The sequence below is a fragment of the Gobius niger genome (assembly GCF_951799975.1).
Source record: "Gobius niger genome assembly, chromosome: 12".
Lineage (NCBI taxonomy): Eukaryota > Metazoa > Chordata > Actinopteri > Gobiiformes > Gobiidae > Gobius > Gobius niger.
Window position 1 is genome coordinate 10156611 of NC_136863.1, and position 23487 is coordinate 10180097.

Consider the following 23487-nt stretch of genomic DNA (forward strand, 5'->3'; position numbering starts at 1 on the left):
GTATCTAGAATCATTTTTCATTACAGTCCAGTTCAAAACAAGGATAAATTCAAATAATTTAACGAGATTTCTGGTTTAAGATGGTCCACTTTCAGGGTATAAAGCACCTACCTTATCATACCTGGAAAATGCTGCTGCAAGACTTACAAAACAACGCAAAACAACAAACTTATATCCATTGAGGCAAGTGGTTCTCAAACTCTCAACATTTAGTAGACCTGAAATGTGAGTGAAATACAATAATATAATAAAATAATATATAAGTGGGTGTAAACCATGCCTGAACCAAAAAAAAAACACTGAACTTAAAGGCACACTGCATTTGGATTGAATTGTTGCCACCTGCAATACAAACACATGCCAAAGGGCCAAAGTGCTTTACAGCAAGAAACCAGTTACAGAATCACAGTGTCATTCACACACCAGTGTACACAGACACTGGAGGCAAGGTGGGTGAAGTGTCTTGCCCAAGGACACAACAACAGTGAGTAGGTAGAGCGGGTAGAGCGATCATGAGACGACCTGCTCTGCCAACTGCGCCACTATCGCCCCAATCACTTATCGACACATGAAAGCATGGATTTAGATGATGATGCAAACTATTTAAACCTCACATTTGGCTGCCTTTAGTCTCCATAAATAAAAAAAATATCTGGGTGAAATGTTCCATGGTGTGTCTTTATCTGCCTTACTAAAGCACACATTAAATTATCTGTAATTATATTGAATGAAATCAAAAATTTCAGATGACTCGGAGTACTTCATGATGACAGAAGTTCTGAATGGTTGATCTCTTAACCTCCACCTGAACCGAGCATATTTTCTCCAAAAACATGACAAAAAAGCAATGAAAAAAAGTGCCGATAACCTCTTACATGACACTTTGGCTGAGCACATTTTCTCCGGTTCGACCAAAATCTGAAAGCTTCTCGACTGGAGAGTGTAATGCCTCATTTGAAGACTCTTTTGTTGCATTGTTGCCCTATTTTTTGATCACATTTTTCTTGTGTTTTTGTCTCTTTTTTATTGATTTTTTGCTGTGTTTTTGACGTTTTTTTGTTGCTTTTTCATTGCTGTTTTTGTCAGTTCTTCGTGGCACTTTTGTAACTTTTTTGTAGCATTTTTGGTCGCTCTTATGTGGCTTTTAGGATGCCTTTTCATCACTCTTTAGTCGTGTTATTTCTGCTTTTCCGGCATGCTTTTGTTGCTCTTTTGCTGCTTTTTTTTTTGGACACTTTTTTGTTGCATTCTCATCGCCGAACATGAGAAACTGTGGTTGGTTCAGGTATGAGAGGTTAACCATTTCCTATCACATATTTCTGCAGCCAGTAAAGTATTCTCACAATATGAGAATAAAATGAGCAATAGAGTTGACGTGCATTAACTGGTACTATGCGCCACTGAAAACAACTGGCCTGTTATTTTCTTTTTTCTTAATATATTGCGTTGTTAGAAGAGGGCTATGGTGACTATGGCATATACACACACACACACACCTTTCTTCATGGCTAATAAATCTGTAAATACTCGGCTTATCCACATGAAACAAAAGCTGCCACAAAGTTAAACGTATTCTCTGTCAAATGAAATGAACTAAACACAAAGCGCTTTGTGACTGATGTCTGTGAAAGGCGTTATACAAAAAAAAAGTTCTTCTTCAAACTATTCTCTCACAAAAAATGTCCAAAAGGCGTGACAGTATTTAAAAAACAAGTGGCTTTATGTTGGCCACTTGAAAGACCAAAAGATCAATAAAGCAGGTTTGTGGATCTAAGCTTCTAAATAATGATCAAACATTTGGAGAATTTATGTTTTGTGATTTCTTTCAGAAGTCTGCACCGCTCCCATAGTTACCTTACCTGCCCTTTAGCGGCGCTTACGACAGCATCATCTGGACAGATCTGTTTTAACAACACAAATATTAAGTCTCTTATTATGTACATTCTCCTTTGAATGCTTCTCCCATTGCATCAACCACAACACTGTTCATTTCCTCAACAAAAATGTAACTCCCACAAAGCGTTAAAGACTAATCTGTTGTTCAGAAATTCATTTAATGACAATAGCACAATTCATACAGTGCAAACCAAAAGGCACAGTTTGTTCACTTAATGACCGACGTACAAAGAAATTAAGACATCTGGCATTAGTATTTACAACATAAATATCAAAACTAACATTTCATTTATCCTTAACAATAACATTGGAAAAAGTCCAGGCACTCTCATTATTGTAAGGAGAGGTGACAAACTCGTGCTTGCTGGTTTTAGGGCAGGATGTAAACATTTAGCTATGGAAATCCGCCACAGTATTCTTAAACATAGTGGCTCTGTAGAGAATACTTGATTTGTTCAGATGTGACAGTGTGGTTAGGACCGCCGTTGGTAGAGGAAGCTGTGGACATGCAAATACGGACTTCCCAGTTCATGTCAACACAATAAGCCTTTTCTTGTGCCACAAATGCGCTATTTCAAAAATGCTAATCATGCTGTAATAATGTGAGTCTTGCAGAGAGCGCGCCAACCTTGTCCATTGTCAAGATAGATTTCAACAGGAAAAAATAAACAATAACTAATGTTTTTCATTTTGTAAACCAAAATTCAGAAATACTGTATGCTTGAATGGCTCCAGAGAACTAGGACTTGACTGGAGGTAAACAAGGACCAATAGAAATGGTGCATTTTCAGATGGTTTACACAAGTCACAGGAGGCAGACTGCGAGTATCCGTGTGCACAGTGACCAGGACGAGCCGGTCAGACGATCGAGCGAGGTCCCTTCAGGAGGTGCTGCTCCTCTTTCGGGTCCGTGGTCTCCTTTTCAAAATGTCTTCTTCCTGGTCACTTTCACAGTCCCTCTGAACAAACACATACAGGGTCCAGTTAATAAGGGAAGGGAAGGGAATCTTATTTGTATAGTGCTCTTCACTCCATGCTGATGGTGGTAAGCTACATTTGGAGCCACAGTTTCCCCTGGGGCAGACTGGCAGAAGCAAGGCAGCTCAAATCTGCACCAGCGGTCCCTCCAACCACCACCAACCACTCTTGCCCAAGGACACAACGACAGTCTGCACCTGCAGGAGCCGGGATTCGAACCCCCGACCTTCCGATTATGACACGACCTGCTCTACCATCTGCCCCACTGTCGCCCCAGTAAGATCACAAGCAATTTATCAGCTTAATTAGGGTGCACGTGTGGCTAGTATAAAGGTTCTATCCTCTCTCTATCTGCTTCCACTCTTAACATCTGCCCCCTGTGTAGAATATCATGAAAAAGTGCATTTACTTCTGTTATGCAACTTGAAATGTGAAACTAATATAGACTCATTACATGCAAAGTGACATATGTCAAGCCTTTGTTATAATTTTGATGATTATGGCTTACAGTCCATTCTTAAAATATTGTAATTTTCTGAGATTTTTAATTTGGGTTTTTTACAAGCTGAGCCAAAATAATCAAAATGATAAAAAATAAAGGCTACACATATCTCACTTTGCATGTAATGAGTCTATCACAAATTAGTTTCATAGTCAAAGTTGAATAACAGAAGTAAATGCATTTTTTCATGATAATCTAATTATATGACGAGTCGAGCACCATATATTATGTTATTATATATTATTAGATTTTTTTGATTTTTCTCTTTACAGAGTTTGTGAGTACAGAAAATCTCCAGAGTGCTTAGTTACATGCTGATTGGTGACAGTGGCTACCTTTACATAGAGACCAAAAATCTGATCGATAGGCGCATTGAGTTGCCTTGTGTACGAAATGCGCGGTATAAATAAAGTTGCCTTGCCTTGCCTTGATCGTAATCTGATTTTTGGAGTAAACAGCATAATATGATATACATTATCTGATATTTTTGTACTCTGATTTCTCACTGATCTTTCACACATGTGCCTAAACTAACCAGAAAAATACAGCAAAAAGGCCAAAAGCATGTCAAAAATACTGCATTTTTCCCGCAGATCCAGAATCCTAGCTCTGACTGGTGCACACTGTCATCCTTACCTAAGCATGAATGTGGTGTATGAGTGAGTGGTTGGTTGGTTGGTGGTTAGGAGGGCAGTTGATGTGGATTGCCAGTCATATCTCTGTTAGTCTACCCCAGCAGTGGTTACATAAGACGCTTTCCACATGCGCTGCAAAAAGTAAACTAGAGTAAAGTAAATTTGTTATTGATTTGAGTTACTCATTTCAAGAAATCTGTCCACGGAGAAATGTAAAAACCTTGCCTCATGGATAGATTTCTTAAAATTAGACAGTCATATTTTTTTCAAGATCCTTCATTTTTCTGTCAGACTGTGCAACAAGACTGTAAAGTAACGTGCAATAACCTCTTGCAAACTACGTGCAATGATCTCTGTATCTACGTCACTTTATCTGCGTCACTCATCAACCACATGCACAATGACCTTACCTGCACTGCTAACACTGACATTTTTTACTATGTTCATTTTATTTTGACTGTGTATGCTTTTGCCCCCCTTTAGGTTATTTTATCTATTTTACTTTTTGCCCCCTTGAAGTTTTTGAGGATACCTCTATTTGCTGTCTAACTAAGTCCAAATCAAAGCTCTTTTATAATTTAGGAGTCCATACCTCATCCTCCAGCAGCTTCGGACCCTTCTTCATGATCCGTGTTAAATGATTGCAGAGGGCGACAATTCTGAAAGAAAGCTGCAGAAAGCAATGGTAAAAAATAGAGCATGTGGCTGCATCAGACTGTGTTTATTAGTGGCATATTACCTTCCATCTTCGTCTGGCATACTGCCTCTTGAAGTTCTCCAGGTTGACCACAGACAGTCTCTTGACCATGGCCTGTCGGGGGTTCAGCGGCTGCGGGGACAAGGCGAGGGTTAAATCACGGGAGCTACACTGCAGCAGGTTACGAGCACAAGTCAAAGCACAGAATATCTCTCCAATGAGTTACAGACATGCCCAGGATTCAGCGCTTGTTTATTTTCGACATGACGCATGAGCGAAAACAGTGGCTTCCTTCAAAAATCACATGACAACACATAAAACTGTCAGAAATGAATAAATAAAGTGTCCATGTGTCAAGTTCATGCTCTTTGAAAAGCCGCTGCTGTGTGCAGTTGTGAAATGCGTGAAACTGTTCCAACATTTATCTGTGGCACATCCTTTTACAACCCAGCACACATGTGAGAAATGTTCCAAGGAGATGGTATTTAGCTCACACAAATAAAAATAACCGCCCTCTTAATGATAGATATGCGCAATGTAAAATAAACATAAATTAAATAAGAATATTTAAGATTATTTTCATGACACTTACACAATACACAATAAATAAAACAAGAAAATAAATAAATAAAAATAAGACTTTAACAATAGTTCAATTAAGGTATTTAAGTTGATGGTTCAAGAGTGTGTACAGCCATAGTGTCGTTAGGCAGGACGCTTAGATGATGGTATAACTGTTTTAATTTTCAATTTCTCTCTCCTAAAACTGTGGTTCTCAAGTGGGATGGCTTTGGGACGCACCATTATCCTACCTAGGATGACAAGCCGCGACCCAAATAAAAATGTAATGTGTCAATATTGTATTTTCCACACACGTTCTTATTGAGCAAGCAGTAGATATGCCCTCTATGGCATACATACATATATTCCAACCGACTTTTTGGGTTGACAGAACAGAATAGAAGGAAGAAATGCAAAAAATAAACAAAATGGTATTGTGAAATGTTTCCATTCCAGCTCACCCCTTTCCAACATTGTATTTTTCCAACTAAAATGATGTTGCGTTGAGGCAATAAACTGAAAAAGCACAGTTTTAGTAAATAAATACAAACAAACATATGTAAACAATCTAATATGCTTCTTGACATATTCATGCACATGCACATATTTATTTTATCAGGTTATTCCAATTCAAACCTGTAGTAAAGTGATAATTCTGTTTCCATTGTAACCTGTAAATTTTCATTCTGAAAGGAGCTGCTCCGCCCCCACCTACTTCAGCCCCTGATTTCATTGGACAGAATCAAGTCTGGTAACATTACAGAAATACGAAAAAAAAAGAAAAAAACTTTAAAAAGCCAGTGAGCCAGTTAGAGCCAAAGGGGTAGTTTGTTTCCTGAGAGCAACGATATGCCATAGGCTTAAAGTGAAATTATGATCAAAACAACCCAATAAGATGTCAAACCTACAGGATCAGTATATTTTGAGCCTGCTGCTTGTTACACAATCTCATCCACAACATGAAAACAACCCAGTACAGATAACGGCTTAAGAACTTTTATCTCCGGTTTATTTAGCGCTCCTCTGTAGATCTTGTGCGATGGTCCTCTTCTTCAGTCAGCAGCACAGACAATAGAAGCTCAGAGTCCATCCTCAAAGCCTCCAGCAGCCTCTGTCTTTGCCTGTAGCTCCCTCTAATCCTGTCCAGGGACGTATCCACGGCTCGCATGTCCTCCTGCAGCCTCCTCCTCTCTGCCTCCACTTTCACAATCTCACAACGCGCTTCAGAGAGCCACAGACTGCTCCTCTCCCAGGCCTCTCCGTCTCCACAAACACAGAGGAGTGCCTCGACGTCCCGGCGGATCTGACTGTGGTCTCCTTCCACCTCCGAAAGCCCTGAGCCCACCTCAGTCAGCTCCTCCACCACACGTGCAAATCTCTCAAAGCTGGCGTAGGTGCAGCCAGGGGCGGAGTCGGAAAGGGGCGTGGCAGGGCGCTCCTTCAGCAGCGTGGCCGTCTTCTCAGCAGCGGCATGGGACTTAAGATAGGATGGTGAGGGACATGGAGTGAGAGGCTTTTATCAGGAGGGGCTTTCAACACTCCAGTGGTGAGATTAGTAAGTGATGTCAAATGCAAAGCACTCACATGCATTTTATGAGGCGTGCTGGAGGGGACTTGTTCCAGTTTTGTGCCAAATGTGTCAGCAAAGTTGAGGTAGAGGTGAAGGGTGCATCATCAAAACAACTTAATATTAAGACAAATGTGTAATTTGTCACTTTGAACCATCTTAGTGGTCATAAAGCTGACATTGCAAACTTGTGGTTTTAGCAGGTCTGTGTCAGCTGTAAATTGGAGGCAACATTGTTATCCTTATTCTATCAAATTATTGTAGATATATCCTTATTTTAGAGGATCATATGTCTCTAAAATAATAGGTCTCATTTCACCTCGCCAGACTAAAAACCTGGGTTGGTTTAATCAAAACTTAGGCGTTCAATGCTTCTACTATTTATGCTGTTTTCTATTTACTCTAATCCTCGATAACCATACATTTTGCATAATAAATATAATCAACAATGAACTTCATAGAAAAGATAGGATAAAGGCATGTATTATTTTCATTTAGGCCATTCCTCTTCTGCAGAGCCGCTCTATATTAGGTCTAACATGTCGCACTGGTGCAACTAAGGAAGATATTTAGTCACACACAGTAAATAGTTAGGCGCACATGCATCCAAATTCTCAGATTGGAGCCCTAGATTATGAAAGGACTATTATCCATTGTTCAAGATTTGTTAACAGAGTTTCATAAATCCAGGCTTGTAGTGATGTTCCACAGATAAGTAGTGCTCAAGTATCAATCGTCTACAAAGTGTAATAATCAGCACAGTAAATCTCAATGTACATTCTATGCCAGATGAGGTTATACAGTGAGTATTCCCACTGGAGAAGGGTGCGGTGCAGCAACAACACAATGTACATGCACTGCAGCCTGAGGACAAGCCAGAGCAAATATTCAGTTAATGGGCGTGAGTACGACGCCTGATGATACATGTCCTTGAATTTAGGAGACAAGACCTTCTTTCACTGTGGTCTATACGGGGTTTGTTTGGCTTAGGTCTATTATATAACATATATTATATAATTACATCATAAGTTTATCACTTAGACAGATGTTACTGAGCCTACAGGTCTGCCTCAAGAGGGTAAGATTATTAAAAACGTGAAACAAGGATCGGTGCCATGAGGAACAAATTCACCTTGATCTCAAACCGTCTGGAAACATGAGCTTTATATATTTGTTAACTGTGTGGTCTAAGAGGAACACATTTACCACAGGGATCACTTACAAATGCAAATTGCCTTGGAAGACTAAGACAGCAATCAAAACATGCGCGTGAGCTGGTGTGAGCCAGGCCTACCTTTATCCAGGGATGATCGAGAGCTGCTTCTATCGTCAGCCGTTTTCTTTTTCAAATAAAGAAGAGGAGAAAGAAAAAGAGACATCACATTCACACTTCTACATAATGAGTATATTTGCTGTGACAATGTGGAATGAAAAGTGGATGAATGTATTATCAGGACACAAATATGTTCTTTTAGAGTCCTACATTATGCATTTAATGCTTTAGATCAGGGGAATCCGAAAGTACGACCTGAGGGCTAAATGCGGCCCTAAGACCAAGTTTTGGTGACGCTCAGGCTCCCTGTTGAATTGTCATACACTGTCAGGTACTTTTTACTGCAAGTTTAATAATTCCACTTGATTCAAATTCAGTCTTGTTTTGGTCCAAATATAGTGTTTAAAAACTAGTTACTCACAATGTGTGTTTAATAAGAATGGAACCTATTGTGTTGAAATGGTTTTGTGATTTGGCACAATAATATCGTTATCGCGATATTGCACAGTCTGTCTCCCGGTGCTCGCCTCATGCTCGCATCCCGCGTGGCTGCATGTCTCCCGTCTCCCGGGCGCTGCTTGCCTAATGTTATCTCTGCCCGGACTCAGGACTGCTTTGGCCACACACTCATTTAAACTATCTTCTTGTTTCTATCAGAGTATCAGGACAGTAATTCGATGAATACAAGAGATTAAAGCCGTCGTCTCAAAGGGGAGTTGAACCCACACGGTTCTCATGAGCGCAGTTACTTTCAGTAACTCTAGTTCTCTGAATGTGCTTGGTCTAAAACAAATTACTGTCTGGCTAATTCTCAGTGGCAAGACTAAAATAACCGTCAGGTTTCAGTTAGTTTTAAATCAGTTTTTCCCAAACTGTGGGTCAGGGACCAGAGCTGAGAGAATGTGACCATTATCATTTTAAAAAGTGGGGGCAATAGACTAGTGTTGTCCTAAACCGTAGTCTGACAGTGGCTGAGTGGTTAGTGGTTCTCACACAGTGGGGCAGGGCCCTTCTGCCATGCACAACTGAACAGTGTAACTGTTTTTGAACATAAATGAGTTCGCTCTTCATTGAATAGCCCTGGGTTGTGCAATGTAGGGCCCCCGAGTTGATTTTTGCTTAGGGCCCCAGAGTGTCCAGCACTGGCTCTACATTAAACCCATCCCTCAATGCCACGTTCCCCCCGCATCTACATAGGTTTCCCCTACCACAAAAAACATGTACAATAGACCAGTATAGGCTCGGTGAATGTAAAATTGTCCCATGTAAAGCGCTTTGTGACCATGTCTGTCCATCCTTCTTCCGGGACTCAATACCAGATATTGAACTGTAGTTTATCACAACCTGAAGGCTTGAGGTTATAGCCTATTGTGCATGTTTTAGATCGACCCAAGTAGCAGTAGAGCTAAGATCTGATGATATGTACCTTGTATCCTTCTCCAGGAGCTGTCTGATGAAGCTTTTTGCCAGTTCACTTGTGTTACTGAACAGCTCCTCATCAAAATCATAGTTGACCGCTGATATGTTCCCGAGCGTCTCCTGCTTGGTCTCCCCGAGGAAAGGCGACGCCCCGCTCAGACTGAAACATGGACACACTCACTCAGGACCGCAGGACATTAGACTTCATTCATAAGCACTAAGCCTCCACTCACAGGACGTATGTGATGACTCCGATACTCCTGTGAAAAACAACACCAGTTAATCCACAGTTATGCCATTGTGGAGCGGAGTGTGGCCAGCAACAGCCCGGGTCACGCGCACTTACCACATGTCCGCCTCAAGCCCCAGCTGCTCGTAGTTCACGATCTCTGGAGCTGCAAATAGAGCAGACAAAGGAAAAAAATAAGTCTGATGAGAAAAAATAAATAAATAAAAAAGTTTTCTGCATGAACAGGCTTACCAACAAACTCAGGCGTCCCAAAGATGTTTTTGAAGTCGGCCCCGGGTTCGATTCTGTGTGCCAGCCCAAAATCGATGATTTTGATGCGCGGCAGAGGAATATCGCGGTCCAGCAGCATAATGTTTTCAGGCTGAACAACAAAACAAGTCGTATGTGGATTAGTCAGGTTTTTGGCATCACATGTATTCAGGGCCTGGTTTAAGATCAAAATAATTTTCAAATCCTTATTTTAGCTGTTAATTTGAGGCAGTGCAAAGTCACCAAAGTCAATGAATGAAAGATACATTATTCAGAGTAATTTGCACAATCTATAATCGATAACTCTTGTAATCTGACGTGTGGAATTTCTAGCACTTAGTTATAAATGGTTTTGAATGTAAATAGTTGGAAACATTGTTTTATTTTGTATATTGTATTTTTTTATAAGCTTCTTAGCTTCTGGGGAGTCCCATTTTATGAAACATCTAAGGTCGACAATATGACATTAGATGTATATGGAAATATTTATGCATGTTTTGTAAATGTATATAATAATAATTATTATAATTATAATGGCCTACACTTGTATTTCGCTTTACAAGCCTGTGTTTTGGCAAGTTTCTCAAAGCGCCACACGTCATTCATTCACGCCATACTTGATGGTGGCAAACTACTGTTGTAGCCACAGCTGCCCCTTGGGGTAGACTGACGGAAGTGAGGCAGCCAGTCACTACATTCATCCTGGCCTATTGTACATGTTTTAGTGGTAGGGGAAACCGGAGTGCTCAGAGGAAACCTATGTAGACACGGGGAGAACATCCACACTGAAAGGCTCAGTCCAGGTGGGAATCGAACCCAGGACCTTCTAGCTGTGAAGCACAAGCGCTTACCGCTGTAAATAAATAAACTTGGTTTGATCCCGGACCAGGTGGGGCTTTTCTCCACATGCTGCATTTCCTCTGGGTTACCAGGGTTCCTTTACCACTATTAACAAATACAACAAAGTCCCATCTGAGGCCAGGATTCCCCTGAAAAAAGAGATTCTGAATCTATAGGACTTATTATTATTATTATTATTATTTTTTATTAATTAATATTGTTATTTTTAACCTATCTATAGTTTCATAGCAAAATTGTTAAGTTAGTTCAGCACTGGGATGGGCTCCAGTTCCCACCATTCATGAACAAGAAGATCCAGTTATAACCCACTTGTATACGCTCATTCTGAAGCTTTTACTTTTTCTCTTTACGTTCGGCATGTCAGTGGCCCCATGTTCCCACTGGCTTCATTCTCTCAACCTTTAACCTTTTGTGTCGACAACGAATTAGTCTGCGGGTCCAATTAACTCTCTGACGAAACGTGGAACATGCTGTGCAGTGCAGCGAGGCAGAACCTTCTCTTGCTCTTTGTGTGAGTCTTTTGTGATTTGTAGCTGGCATCCACACTCTCAAATAGTGACAGGGAGTTCAGATATGTCTATAAATATACGGGTATAATAGAGCATAACAGTGCCCACCCACTCTCTGGTTCTGGAAGTTCATTTATCATTTATTTTTTCAATAGACTTAATAAAAGTCAAATATAAAGCCATACACATAATGTTTGATATATGAATAGCTAAAGTGGTTTAATTTGTTTGCTTACCTTCAGGTCAAAATGACAAATCATCCTGGAGTGCATGTACTGGACCCCATCCAGGATCTGTTTGATGAACTGAGTGGCCTCTTCTTCACTCAGAGACTCCTTCTGAGCCAGGAAGTCGAAGAGCTCTCCCCCAGAGACACTACAGACACACAGCACATGAGCACGGCCTCAAACAATCACTCATTGACACTACCCAAGGAATGAATAAAGAGAGAGAATCAAAGCTGCTGATCAAGCTTGGGTTAAAGGGCCAGAAGGGCTGCATTTGGCATTTAGGAAAACACTATGTGCGTTCAGTGTCCCATCTATCAAGAAAAGCTTGTCACATCGGTCCTCACAGTTCCAGGATGAGCACCACTTCAGTGCGGCTCTCGAACACGTCGTGCACAGACACGATGTTGGGGTGCTGCAGCGTCTGGAGGATGGACACCTCCCGCTCGATCTCCTCTTTCTTCACGCCCCTCCGGCTCGCTCGGGTCATGCGTTTCTTTATGAACTTGGCCGCATACTCCGTGCCGGTGCTCTTCTCCAAGCAGCTCTTCACGAGGGCAAACTGGCCACTAGGGATGAGAAGAAACGGTACATGCAGTCATTCATTTTAACTATTAGTTGGGCGAATCTTGGTGTGACAAATGTACAAACCACTGAGATAGGTGAGAGGTGAAATTAGCAACATGATGCAGCTAATTCAATTGAGTGAGCACTTCCTGATTTTGCGTGTTTATGAAAAGCAGATAACTAAAACATGTGTGAATGAAACGTAACTCCAGGTATGTTTTTGACATGAGAATTGCATTGAATACAGGTGAAAGCTCAATGAATTCAGCACAATATGAAATAAACCCCTTAACATTCCCTTCATATTTAGCAATTTGTCTCATACATGTATTTCTAATATGTATTTCACTCTCAATAATATGGCTGCATATTCTGTTACTTGGTCTTAAACAGGAAATAGCATTGAAGGAGACAAACTACTTTAAGAGGAAGCTATGTGTGAGACTTCCTGTTTTCTCCAACTCCTCAGAGGTCACTCAAGTCACAGCTATCCCCCCGCACGCTTCACGAGAAACATCTCAGTTACGTGTAGAGTGTGGAGGCACATGGCCTGTGATTGAGATCAGAGAATGGAAATTTCTCTTTGTTGCCACAACAGACACGTTTGCTTCTAATCGAGTCATTGACAGAGGAAATAAGAAGTGTGAAAACAGTGTCTAAAACTGTCCCCTGGTTCAAATGTGTGGTATGGGGCATGAGATTAGCAGTACGGTACAATTCGGTCTGGGAAGTGACTGGGCTCGCCGCCATCTGCCCACTGACAGTTGGTCAACACTGAGGAGGGACGTACATGGGCAGTGTTGATGACGCCGTGATCATTTTTCAACTGCAAAAGATAGAGCTTAAACCATGTTCGCCGTAATATTTATGAAAATCTACTAGCATAATTGTTGTTTTAAGGGTTTTGGGTAAATAGTAAATAAAAACACTCCAAACACTTATAAACAGACAGAAGAATATCTAAAGATGCAGCAGTGTTTGGAGAATATAATGAATAAAGGTGTCTGATGATTTGTTATAACCCTATACGGGTCAAGAAACAGATCTGAACTTTTTGTTAAAACTATAGAGGCCAAAAATATATTGAAATCAATTGTCACTGCTCTTATCTGCCTCTGTGAACTTGAGTTGGGTCTCAAAAATGAATTGTAATTGAACTAACATAGCATTTTCATTTATAGTCATGTTTCCGATGATGAGAGAATAAAATGGTTTGCTGTAGCTGTATTTAGGTAACATAACGCGCTCTGTAGAGAGCTAAATATACTGTCTACTGAGACTAATTAAAACATGATGAAAAACAAAAAGGTTTCACACCTGAACAAAAGGATTCACAGCATTAGTGTGCAATGTATATTTTCTCAAATGTCAATGCTTGTGTTAAACAGTGCACTATGACTGTATTCTTGACAAAAACTGCAGAAAAATCATAGTTCACGGCTTCATCATTCAGCCCAGGCTGGAACAGAGATTCATTTGTCATTTATGGCACATAAATAACTGTAGAAACTCAAAGCCTCCTGGGTAATACACTAATGGACTCCACAGCATTGCCTAAGAAATGAAAAGAAAGGCCACATTCTTGTACTATCTGCTATCATCATGTCGCCTACGGGTTAATAATAGAGCAGCATCACCAGCTGCTAATGCTGCGGAGGAGAGACGAGGCTCACGAACCGCACAAGTGGAACATGAGGAGCACTTTTACAAACTGACTCAGAGGATTATGGGTTGACACTTCACTCAGCCATGTAGTTATGTCTACAGCCTCTCGACCAGAGGCGTGACCAGCCAAATGTTAACAGAGCGCACACAATCATTTCAGCAAAATGTTATTTTACATTCTGCTGTAATGAACCTTGGATTATGATTCAGTCAAAACAGTGTCAGAGCCAACTGACACTCACTGGTCTGTAAAGAGCCAATTCAGCCCCAAAATACTATGGTCGACATATCAACAAGCCACAGCCACTCCATGAAAACTAAACCAAAACTTCACCAGGACAAAGGACCAGGAATATTAGTCTGACACACCAGCCTTTCTCATGTTCATTCTAAACTGGAGATTATATTTCAAGAAAGATGTGTATGGCTGGCTAGGCTACAGGAATATAGATTTTCTAAACCAGAACTTTACCTTTCACTAAACATTCAAAGAGCTAAAGAGCGACATGTGCCTCTGAACCCATTGGTTGCAGATGCTTGAGGAATAAGGAGGTCTGTCTTGGCTACATCAACTCCTGCCATTTGCTGTATTTGGGGTCACAGTGACTTGAAGCAATGATTCTCAAAGAGTGGTAAGAGATATTTCCTAAAGAATAATGAATAGTGCATTTAAACCTCTGGTTTAGACATCATCGCTGGTGGGACTATGTCTCTGAGCTGGCCAGGTGTCGCCTCTGGGTCCCCCCAGAACAGCTGGAGGAGGTGTGCCTGGATCGGGAAGTCTGGACATCCCTGCTCAAACTCCTCCACGACCCAGCCCCGGATAAAGCGGAAGAAAATGGATGGATGGTTTAGACATCATTTAGCCCAATTTAAGTCTATTTTAGACCTGATTCAGAACTGATTTGATCGTAATCTAAGCCTGGTGGAACAAAGAAGGTACAATATTTCATGTGGCAGTACTTGGTGTTAAAACGTTTGAGAACCACTGCCTTAGAGCAAGACGGTTTCAGAATTGATTCACTGATCCTTATGTGTATTTAATTTTTTGTGGGTTTCTAAAAAGATATACAGGCTAGGATTTAAAAGAGTCTCAGGCTATGCAGGTAAAAAAGCCACATTGTTAAACAGTTATGTGTGGTTTATAACTGTCAAAGATTATTATCTGATGTCAGCTGCTATGACCTTTCCCTCAGGCAGAGCTTTAACAAACCGGCTTAAAGATGAAGGAGGAAGATTTCTACCTCAGGGACATGTTGGAAAGAAATCACTATAATGATGTGTGAAGTAAAGAGGAGCTTAAGTCCCTTCATCGAGTAAACAAAACAGCTACAGGCACGCGTGGCATTCACGTGGCAGAGATGGCCTGCATTCAACCAGACCGAAGCACAGAGAGTAACCGAGTGTGCGTGTCCACCGAGGAGTACGTGGGCCTGTGGTTTCTCCGGGAATACTAGTCCTGGTCTGAACGGGACGACCATCTCTCCACAAGGTTTCCACCTCAAACAGCTGAAGGTCATTACCCCCAAAACCACGATCGGAGGAATGCCCCGACAAATGGTGGACCAGTGTTTAAGAACATATCTCAAATGGACAACCTCTGGGGTGGAATTATCACTGTGACGCTGATGTTGGCCTCCATGAGTAGTTAAAGAGTAGTTATATGGATAGGGTTGTTGAAGAAAGACGATACGCCTCATATCCAAGAGATTAAAGGTTTTGGAAATTGGTTGAAAACCTCACAAAAGAATGGAACAAATTGTGCCGTGTGGTGGGCCATAATGGGATGGACTTCAGACTAAAAAATTCTAACTATTATCTAAAGACCGCCATATAATCATATAATTTGTTGTTAGCCTCAAAACACACGCTGATGTAGCAATAGGTCACAAAATATTACAACCCCAAAAGCAGATATTTGATAATGTCATTCTCTGAAAATCAAACCTTTTGTTTTTTACATTTCTTTCGGCAACATTGAAAAACTGGAACATCATCTAAATCAGTGGTTCCTGGTCTGAACATCGCTTTTCCACCTACACGACGCAGTCAAAGCGCTTTAGAGCAAGGAACCACTCACGCATTTACATTTTCATTCAAACACCAGTGCACGCAGAAACCGGAGGTGAAGTGTCAAAGTAACAGTGCAGTACCAAGAAAGGGAGCAGGTGGTCACCATATTTGAAAAACCTTTTTGTTTTACAATCAAGATTTAGCTCATATAGCAGTTTTAAAGGGATATTTCAGGATTTTAGACATAGGGCATTTCCTAGTTATAGTGTCGTTGATTTCTGAAGATAAACACTTTTTTAATTCATGCAGTCCTTATATTTGAGGAGTTTAGTGGTGCTAGGCTAGTGCATGTCTATGGTAACTAGTAGCCTGCATTAAAAACAGTCTGACCCAAGCACAGTGCACCTGAGGCAAATCACTTGTAACACCAGACTGCTGATATAAATGTCTGTGTTGACTGATAATTTTTGAATTACAACCATTTTGCATTTAAGAAGAACTTATATTTGAGTAGCATCAGCTTCCTGGTTGCAAGCTACGCAGCAGCGGAGTGATCTGCTAGATTACCGGATCTACAGTAGTTTGTTTACCTGTGGCCGGCATTACTACACGTGGAATTCACAAAGGAGTTTTCTACAAATCAGATATGGCAACGTTTGGAGGCCTACCCCATGATTTTGAAGAGGTTTTTAATGCAGGCTACCAGTTACCATAGACATGCGCTAGCCTAGCACTAGCCTAGCACCACTAAACTCTTCAAATATAAGGACTGCATGAATTAAAATATATATATAAATATATATATGTATATATATTCTCAAGAAATTAACACTCTGGATAACTAGGAAATTAGGCCCTAGGTAAAAAATCCTGAAACATCCCTTTAAGGCCATATCACCTTTGCTCTGCCTGATCCTGTCAGATCTTGGAAGCTAAGCAGGGAAGGGCCTTTCAAAATGCATGAGACCACATGGGAATAGGATATCTTACTGTTTGCAAATAATGTTGTACAACCTAAATCACTGCAGTCTTTGTGATTTACCTTTCATGACGATGCAAGTGGCAATTTGATCACAATTGTCACCTCTCTCGATGCTGCATCCCCAACAGACTTTAACACTATGTCTGTTGGTCTGGGATGGTTCATTATTCTGTAGCATTGATCCAAACCTGTCACACCAGTGCAAATACATGTCTTTATCCTCCCGGGGTGTCCCATGTGCATCCACAGTAACAGGAGTGTCCCGGGTAAGGTCATGCTGTCCCACGTGAATAAACATGACTTTTAGCACCAGAGCTTCCAATATCGCTCTACACCAGCGCCTCAAAGACTTTCTACATTTTACCTCACAGTTATAGAGGTATTTTTCTCTGTGAGATATTCAAGAGGAAACTTAATTTTACTTCTTGGTGTTGAAAATATTGGCCACTTTCCCCAGTGTACTCCGCCTCGCTCTAATAGCTATTCATATAATCCCAAAGCATAAGATCCCGCAACTGCTAATTTCGTAAAAGCAGCTCATAGAGGAAGAATGTTTGAAGTCCCCTTAGATAAACAAGGATGCAGCAGTCATTTGGACTATTCACAGTCCACAGGGGAACACGTCACTTCCACACACCTGTTTGCCAGACTTTATAATTTCCTCACGGATTCATCAACACAAGCTTGAAAGAAGATTGTGAATGAAAGAGAATACAGTTGAGTGTAGGGATTATTATAGCATCATAAAGATTGCTCCACATTCCCGTTTTTCCATCATATCATGGAACTATAGCAGTATTTGAGGTATTTCAATCAGAACAGACACAAGTTATTTTATACTATATGATGCAGTGAGGAATTTGGCTGTGCACAATTGATAAGCTTGAATTCAACAGCGACCAATTAGGACACAACCCTCACAATCCTTGTCCCACGTCATTTGGCGCAGAAATGATGGTATATAAAATTAGGAGCAGCTTCTTGTTTTTGCACGGGCATTTGTGTTAACAATGATACTTCCTGTTCCCCTTAAAGATCGTCTCATCTACATTCTCTCCTGCTGACGCAAATGTCTACTCATTCCACATATTTCGAGAAGCAGTAACAGTAATAGTAGTGGCTAATCTGAAATAAATTCATGAGGCTTTGACCAAATGACACTTATGTTGACAGAAAAAGGTCTGCCTGGACTGACAGAAGGTACATTTTCACAAATAATCTCCACACTCCACAGGCCAGCCCACTCCAGCTCAAAGGGCCTGCACCCAAGGCTAAGAAACAAGTCTACTGTAGGGGTCCCTAACCTTTCAGGCACTCCTCCAAATAACCATGGAAATAACCCAGGACAAAAACAAAGAGCGGTTCAGAAGCCCCTTATGAGAGACCAACAGGCCTGTTTAATCATGAGGCCGTCCTCCCGTGGACCCACCACCTGCAGGAGGAGAGGGGATGGTACAATGTGATTTTGACCCAGCAACGGGTAAGTGGAAGAAAATGGATGGATGGATAACCCTCCAATGTTAAAGGTTATTGGCACTTCTAATAATATCTAGTAACAAAAAAGTATAATATCTACACATTCACATAGTTTACATTGTTACCGTATTTTCCGGACTATAAGTTGCACTTATACACTTGTTTGTTGTTGACATGTTTGTTATTTTCACACTGACAGCCGCTAGGGGGCGCTATATGCTTGTGTTCCAGTATCTGCTGCTCCTGTACCACTGAAGATTTAAAAAATGGTAGTCGAGCCGGAAAAAGAAAGTTTGGAGTGAGCAAGAAACTTGTGAGGGACTGGCAAAAAGCGGTGGGTACGCTGACTGCAATGGAGAAAACCAAAAGCTTGAAACAGCGAGAGGAATGATGCAAATGGGTGCTTGAGCAACATAATGCCGGAAGAGGCTTGTAAACAGTGCAGTTACACCTCTATGTCCAGGTAGTTGCCAAGGCTGGTGCGACTTACATATGTTTTTTCATCTTCATTATGCATTTTTTGGCTGGTGCGACTTATACTCCGGCGCGACTTAATTCACAAATATATGTTTTTTTGATTAAAAATCTAAACAAGTATTATCACTTTTGAAACCGCTGCTCTAGTAGTGTAAGTGTAAGCGAACACTATGAGTACAAGTGTGTGTGACTGACATTTACTGAGTCAACAAGACAATGTGAGCCGACTTCCTGCTCACAGACCACTATAAGACTTTGCAGTTCAAATCACTACCTTTTACTAGAGAGTAGTAGGTGATACAGTCAGCCTGTTCATTCTCTGATGCTTCATATTGTTAAGTAAACATGAATTCAATGCTAAGCCGAAATAGGGTTATTTTTAGATTAATAGAATATAACCAGTTAGGGCTGCAAGATTAAACAAGTTTAACCTTCTAACTGTACTTTACTTCAGGCTTTTCTTAAGACTTTTACAAGCATGTGATTCCTGCATGAGTTCAGCAATCTATGTTTCAGCATGCTCTTGAGGTTTGATGCTCTTTGGTGTTATTAAATAGTGATTGCCTGTGAAATCACAAAAACATACATGTATTAGTCTAGAATTGTCTTTCAGTTCAGAGGGTCATAATGAATAAATCCCTAAACTCCCTTAAACTAGTCACTTCTCAGGCTTTCCCTCGGAGAGCTAGCTGTTGCAGCTGTTGCTCTCCTTTCAACAAAGTGTTAAGGTGAAGGTCTGTTGTGTCAGGGTGTGTCTGTCATAGTCATACTGGCCTGTAACTACATGTAACTGTGATTTGATGTAGCAGAATGATTTCAATCTGTTAGCAGCCATGTCCCACCTCTTGCCCCTTCTACTCAGACAGCAGACCGCTAACTTCCTTGTGCCGAGAGACTAATGAGTTGACTTTGTCTTCTTCATTTTGTTTCCTGCTCTGTAAAAACTTGTTTTTTTTTAAACATTTTGTGCCATAAACTGTCGACCCTAACCGCTCCCACTGTGTAGATTTGGTGGGACATCTGGGCAGGGACCAACATAACACAATGAGAGGGACACAGTTTTGGAAAGAAAACTCCAAAGAAATTCACAAAAGGTTGTTTCCCAAAGTTAGTGATTGCATTTGCAACCCACCATATTAATCTCATGGGTTAAAGTGCATTCAGCATATGACAAAACAAGAGCTCCTGTGTGATTGATGCTGTCGGTTTGTTATACAGTTGTGAGAAACATGTTTGTATAAGTTCTCAGGCGTACAGGCGTTTTCTATCATGGCCAAAAGTAGCTGTCATCTAATCCAGGGTCATACCGCCTTTGCTCTGCCTGATCCCGTCAGATCTTGGAAGCTAAGCAGGGAAGGGCCTGGTCGGTACTTGGATGGGTGACTGTTTGGGAACACCAGAAAGCCTGGGTGAATGCAGTGAGTGAGTGAGTGGTTGGTGGTATCTTGTAAGGCGTAATCACACCTTTCGATTTTACTGCGCGGATGTCAAAGTTCTATTAAGGTTTTATTATGCCTTACAATATAGAACGCCTTTTTATCCGCTTAAAAAATCGACATGTTTTATTTTGTGTGACTATACTTGGATGGTGTAACCGCTCACGTAACCGTATTTAAAAAGGGAAAATGTGGAAGAGCTCGGACGCTTGTAACTTCATCCCCGTTTGGGTCCATTGAGGAGGAGGAGAGGCTAAATGCTAACAACATGTTTGGTGTTTTGGCGTGACGGAGCGCATGCGTAAAGACAAGACAGGTACACATCAACTTGTTTAAGCTAAGGTAGGAACAGATCTCAGTGTGCAAAAACAGTGGCCTATTCCTTTAAGAACATGTCTCTCACCTGAAGAGACTTCATCAGTAACTATTGCACTATGTTGTGACAACTTCGGTTAAAGTTAAGCCAGGTAACTAAGTTAACGCCATGCGGGCCTGGCCCCCTGCAATGTGACCAGGGGGCCAGGCCCCCAGACGGGCCATCTCCATCTCACAAAAGATCCTGGGCATGGTCGTTTCGCACCTAAAAGACAATAGGCCAGCATGGCCCATCTTATAAAGCATGACAAAGGATCTCACTCTCCCTTCACCGCCAGCCTGGTTTCATTACATCTCCAAATGTATCACCATGTTTTTGTTCTGTTGAACCGCCCTTTCATGTATGTGTATGAAACCAGCTACGAAACCTTGCTCCGCAGATTTACGCACAGATCCTCCTGTGCGTACAATCTCCGCATGCGTAATAAACTTCACATGTTGACTAGACAAACATCTCCTAAGCTTTATTAAGCAAGAAAATCCACAACAACCAACAACAAGGCAAACCGCTCCCAACTACATTTGCATATGTATACAGCTGGCTGCGAAAAGGGCGATAGTTGCCGACAAAGCTACGTTGTGGTGAGAGACGAAATGTCCTCAATACAACCTAGTAAAGATGACATATTGAGAACTTTTGTCAACAATTGGAAGAAAATTACTTCATCTTTTCACACACAGAGAAGTTCATAGAGAGGGGTTTTTCAAGTCGTCATCTGTACGGGATTTTTAAAATAACCAATCTCAGGTATTGGCATGGTTTACTTTAAATCAGTCTACAGCCATTTTAACAGCCAAGGGTACTTGATTTCATTACTTGAGTAAAAGTAAAGATACTACTGGCCAAAGATTACTCCAATAAAAGCTGCTCAGAATAAAATGTGAAGTATTCAAAGTAGAAATCTGTTTATATAAGTGTTATGCAAAATAACGGAAGCTTAAAAAACATGGACGGCAACACGACGGGGATAAACTTTCTTCCTTGTTGTGAGTTAGTGGTATTTGACAGTACATCTGCACAGCGCCACCTACTGTTCATAGAGTGTGTTATTAGGTTCTGAAAGCAAACACAACACATGGACACATTTACTTCTTACTTTGGAGACTTTTTAGAAATATTATATTTATCTTTCAAATGTGTGAAGTAAAAGTAAAAAGTTCTTAACAAAAATATTACACAAGTAAAGTACAGATCCTCCAAAACTACAGCACTTCAGTAGATTTACAACTCATTGTTTGGAGTGGAGTTTAGACTTTGACGTAATGAAATGGAAACTATTTTGTGGTTAATACTACAGCAGCAGAGAGCATTCATTTGTGGTTTAAGCTGAGGGCTTGTTTTGAAGCATCTATATAAAAAAAAACTGACCAATATGAGGAACAAAATGATACCATGCTGTCCAGCTGTCACCTGAAGCAGCCAGACTCACCTGCCCAGCGCCTCTCCGATCTCATAGAAATCCTCCACGTTCTCTTGTTTGAAAACAGCCATGCCAGACGTCCTCATTGATGTGGTTTTCCTCTTGACACACCACGGCAAACTCGGCTCGTGTTCCGTTAGCGAGTAGTTTCCTTGAAGGGGAGAAACGTAACAGTAGATGTAATGTTGCCACACAAGAGATAGAAAATGTTTTGTTACTGCAAGTTCGGGCAAGCAAAAGACATTCCAGCAGCAATGACTTTCACCTCGGTGCCTCCAGAACACCCATTGACATAAAGTTCACAAGGAGTGGTGAAGTACCCCAGTAAAAGGGGGCTAAACAAGTGCTTAGTGTTGTGGCATTCTGCTGCTGAGCTCGGGACGGGATTACAAATAGCAGGTTGTTTTGGGTAATTGGGGCACGGTATCTGAACAGTTTGCTCTGATTGTGAAATGTCTAAACAGAAAAAGGATGCCAATTTCATGTGCAAGCCCCACAAAAGCCTCAGCCATTCACATTTAATGACATTAATGGTTGAACCAGTGGATCGTGATGCTAAAGTGGGAAGTCCTAGGAGGATCTGTGCATTTTGAAGTCAACTTAAATGGATAGAGAACTGACACCATAGCTACCTACTTAAAAATCTAAGTCTACATTTTGCTAAAAGTAATTTACTTACAAGTTCGGTATTAATTTGTATAGATTCAATCAAACATTGGCACTTGCATCTATTTTTTCTGGTTAAATCACAAAATTAAGTATGTCTAGCATCAAATCAATAAGCTTCAAAGCACACAGAGCAAGATTACTGTGGATGTATAAACACTCTGACTCAGTAATTTGTGTCCCAATGCAGTGTTCAAGCTGGGTCCTGTCTGGGAATTTAACTCACAGCAACATTGAATGACATGCCCACAAACTAAGAATCATTTTAGTAGCATCAGCTTGTCTTTAAATCTTACCTTTAGTCACTTCTCTCCCTCGTCCCTTACGTGTGCGGTCCTCGGGTCATGACTGTCTGCATGTGGGACTTCTCCTCCGGTGCCTCAGCCGCTCTCTGCTTCTCCTCTGGTGTGTCTCTCTCTTCAGTGGCCCCCTGGTCCCTCCCCCTCATGGCTCTGTTATGACACTGCAGCAGCCTGTCAACACAACACACGCACTGACCGACATGTCTGAGCATTTCAGGAACTGACACCAAAGGAACTTCGCTATTTGCAGGTAGAGAGACAATCGCTGGCTTTCACATGACAGCAAATGATTACCAGAAGTCATTAACATTATGGCTTTCAGAGCTCTTTGAAGACCTTTGTAAACGATCTATACTATATAATCTCTATTCACTTTGCTCAATATATTGTATCGGCATATCGTTAGATCACTTAACAATATGCGCCTGTATCGTAATACATACAAATATATTATTATTTTATATGCTTGTTTGACCCCAAGCT

General features: G+C 41.0%; 1 protein-coding gene across 1 annotated transcript; it reads right to left on the reverse strand.

Annotated features, from left to right (window-relative positions):
- Positions 1-2128: 2128 nt before the first annotated feature.
- On the reverse strand, positions 2129-23108 carry dapk2b (death-associated protein kinase 2b). Its single transcript, XM_079567886.1, has 12 exons — positions 22999-23108; positions 22046-22187; positions 11972-12193; positions 11634-11772; positions 10010-10139; positions 9875-9923; positions 9762-9788; positions 9536-9688; positions 8131-8176; positions 4751-4840; positions 4604-4681; positions 2129-2855 (listed from the first exon to the last, which is right to left on the reverse strand). Exons 2-12 carry the CDS (start codon positions 22120-22122, stop codon positions 2778-2780), a joined length of 1089 nt encoding a protein of 362 aa, XP_079424012.1. The 5' UTR covers positions 22123-22187; positions 22999-23108; the 3' UTR covers positions 2129-2777.
- Between the last annotated feature and the right edge of the window lie 379 nt (positions 23109-23487).

Bases quoted from the DNA above. Each gene is read 5' to 3' on its own strand.
- dapk2b (XM_079567886.1), bottom strand. From the start codon at position 22,122: ATGAGGACGTCTGGCATGGCTGTTTTCAAACAAGAGAACGTGGAGGAT. The intron at 4,841-8,130 runs GTAGGCCTGGCT...TTGTCCCCGCAG, and splicing joins TCGATCATCCCTGGATAAAG to CCGCTGAACCCCCGACAGGC. The intron at 2,856-4,603 runs GTATGGACTCCT...GTGTTTGTTCAG, and splicing joins CGAAGCTGCTGGAGGATGAG to AGGGACTGTGAAAGTGACCA.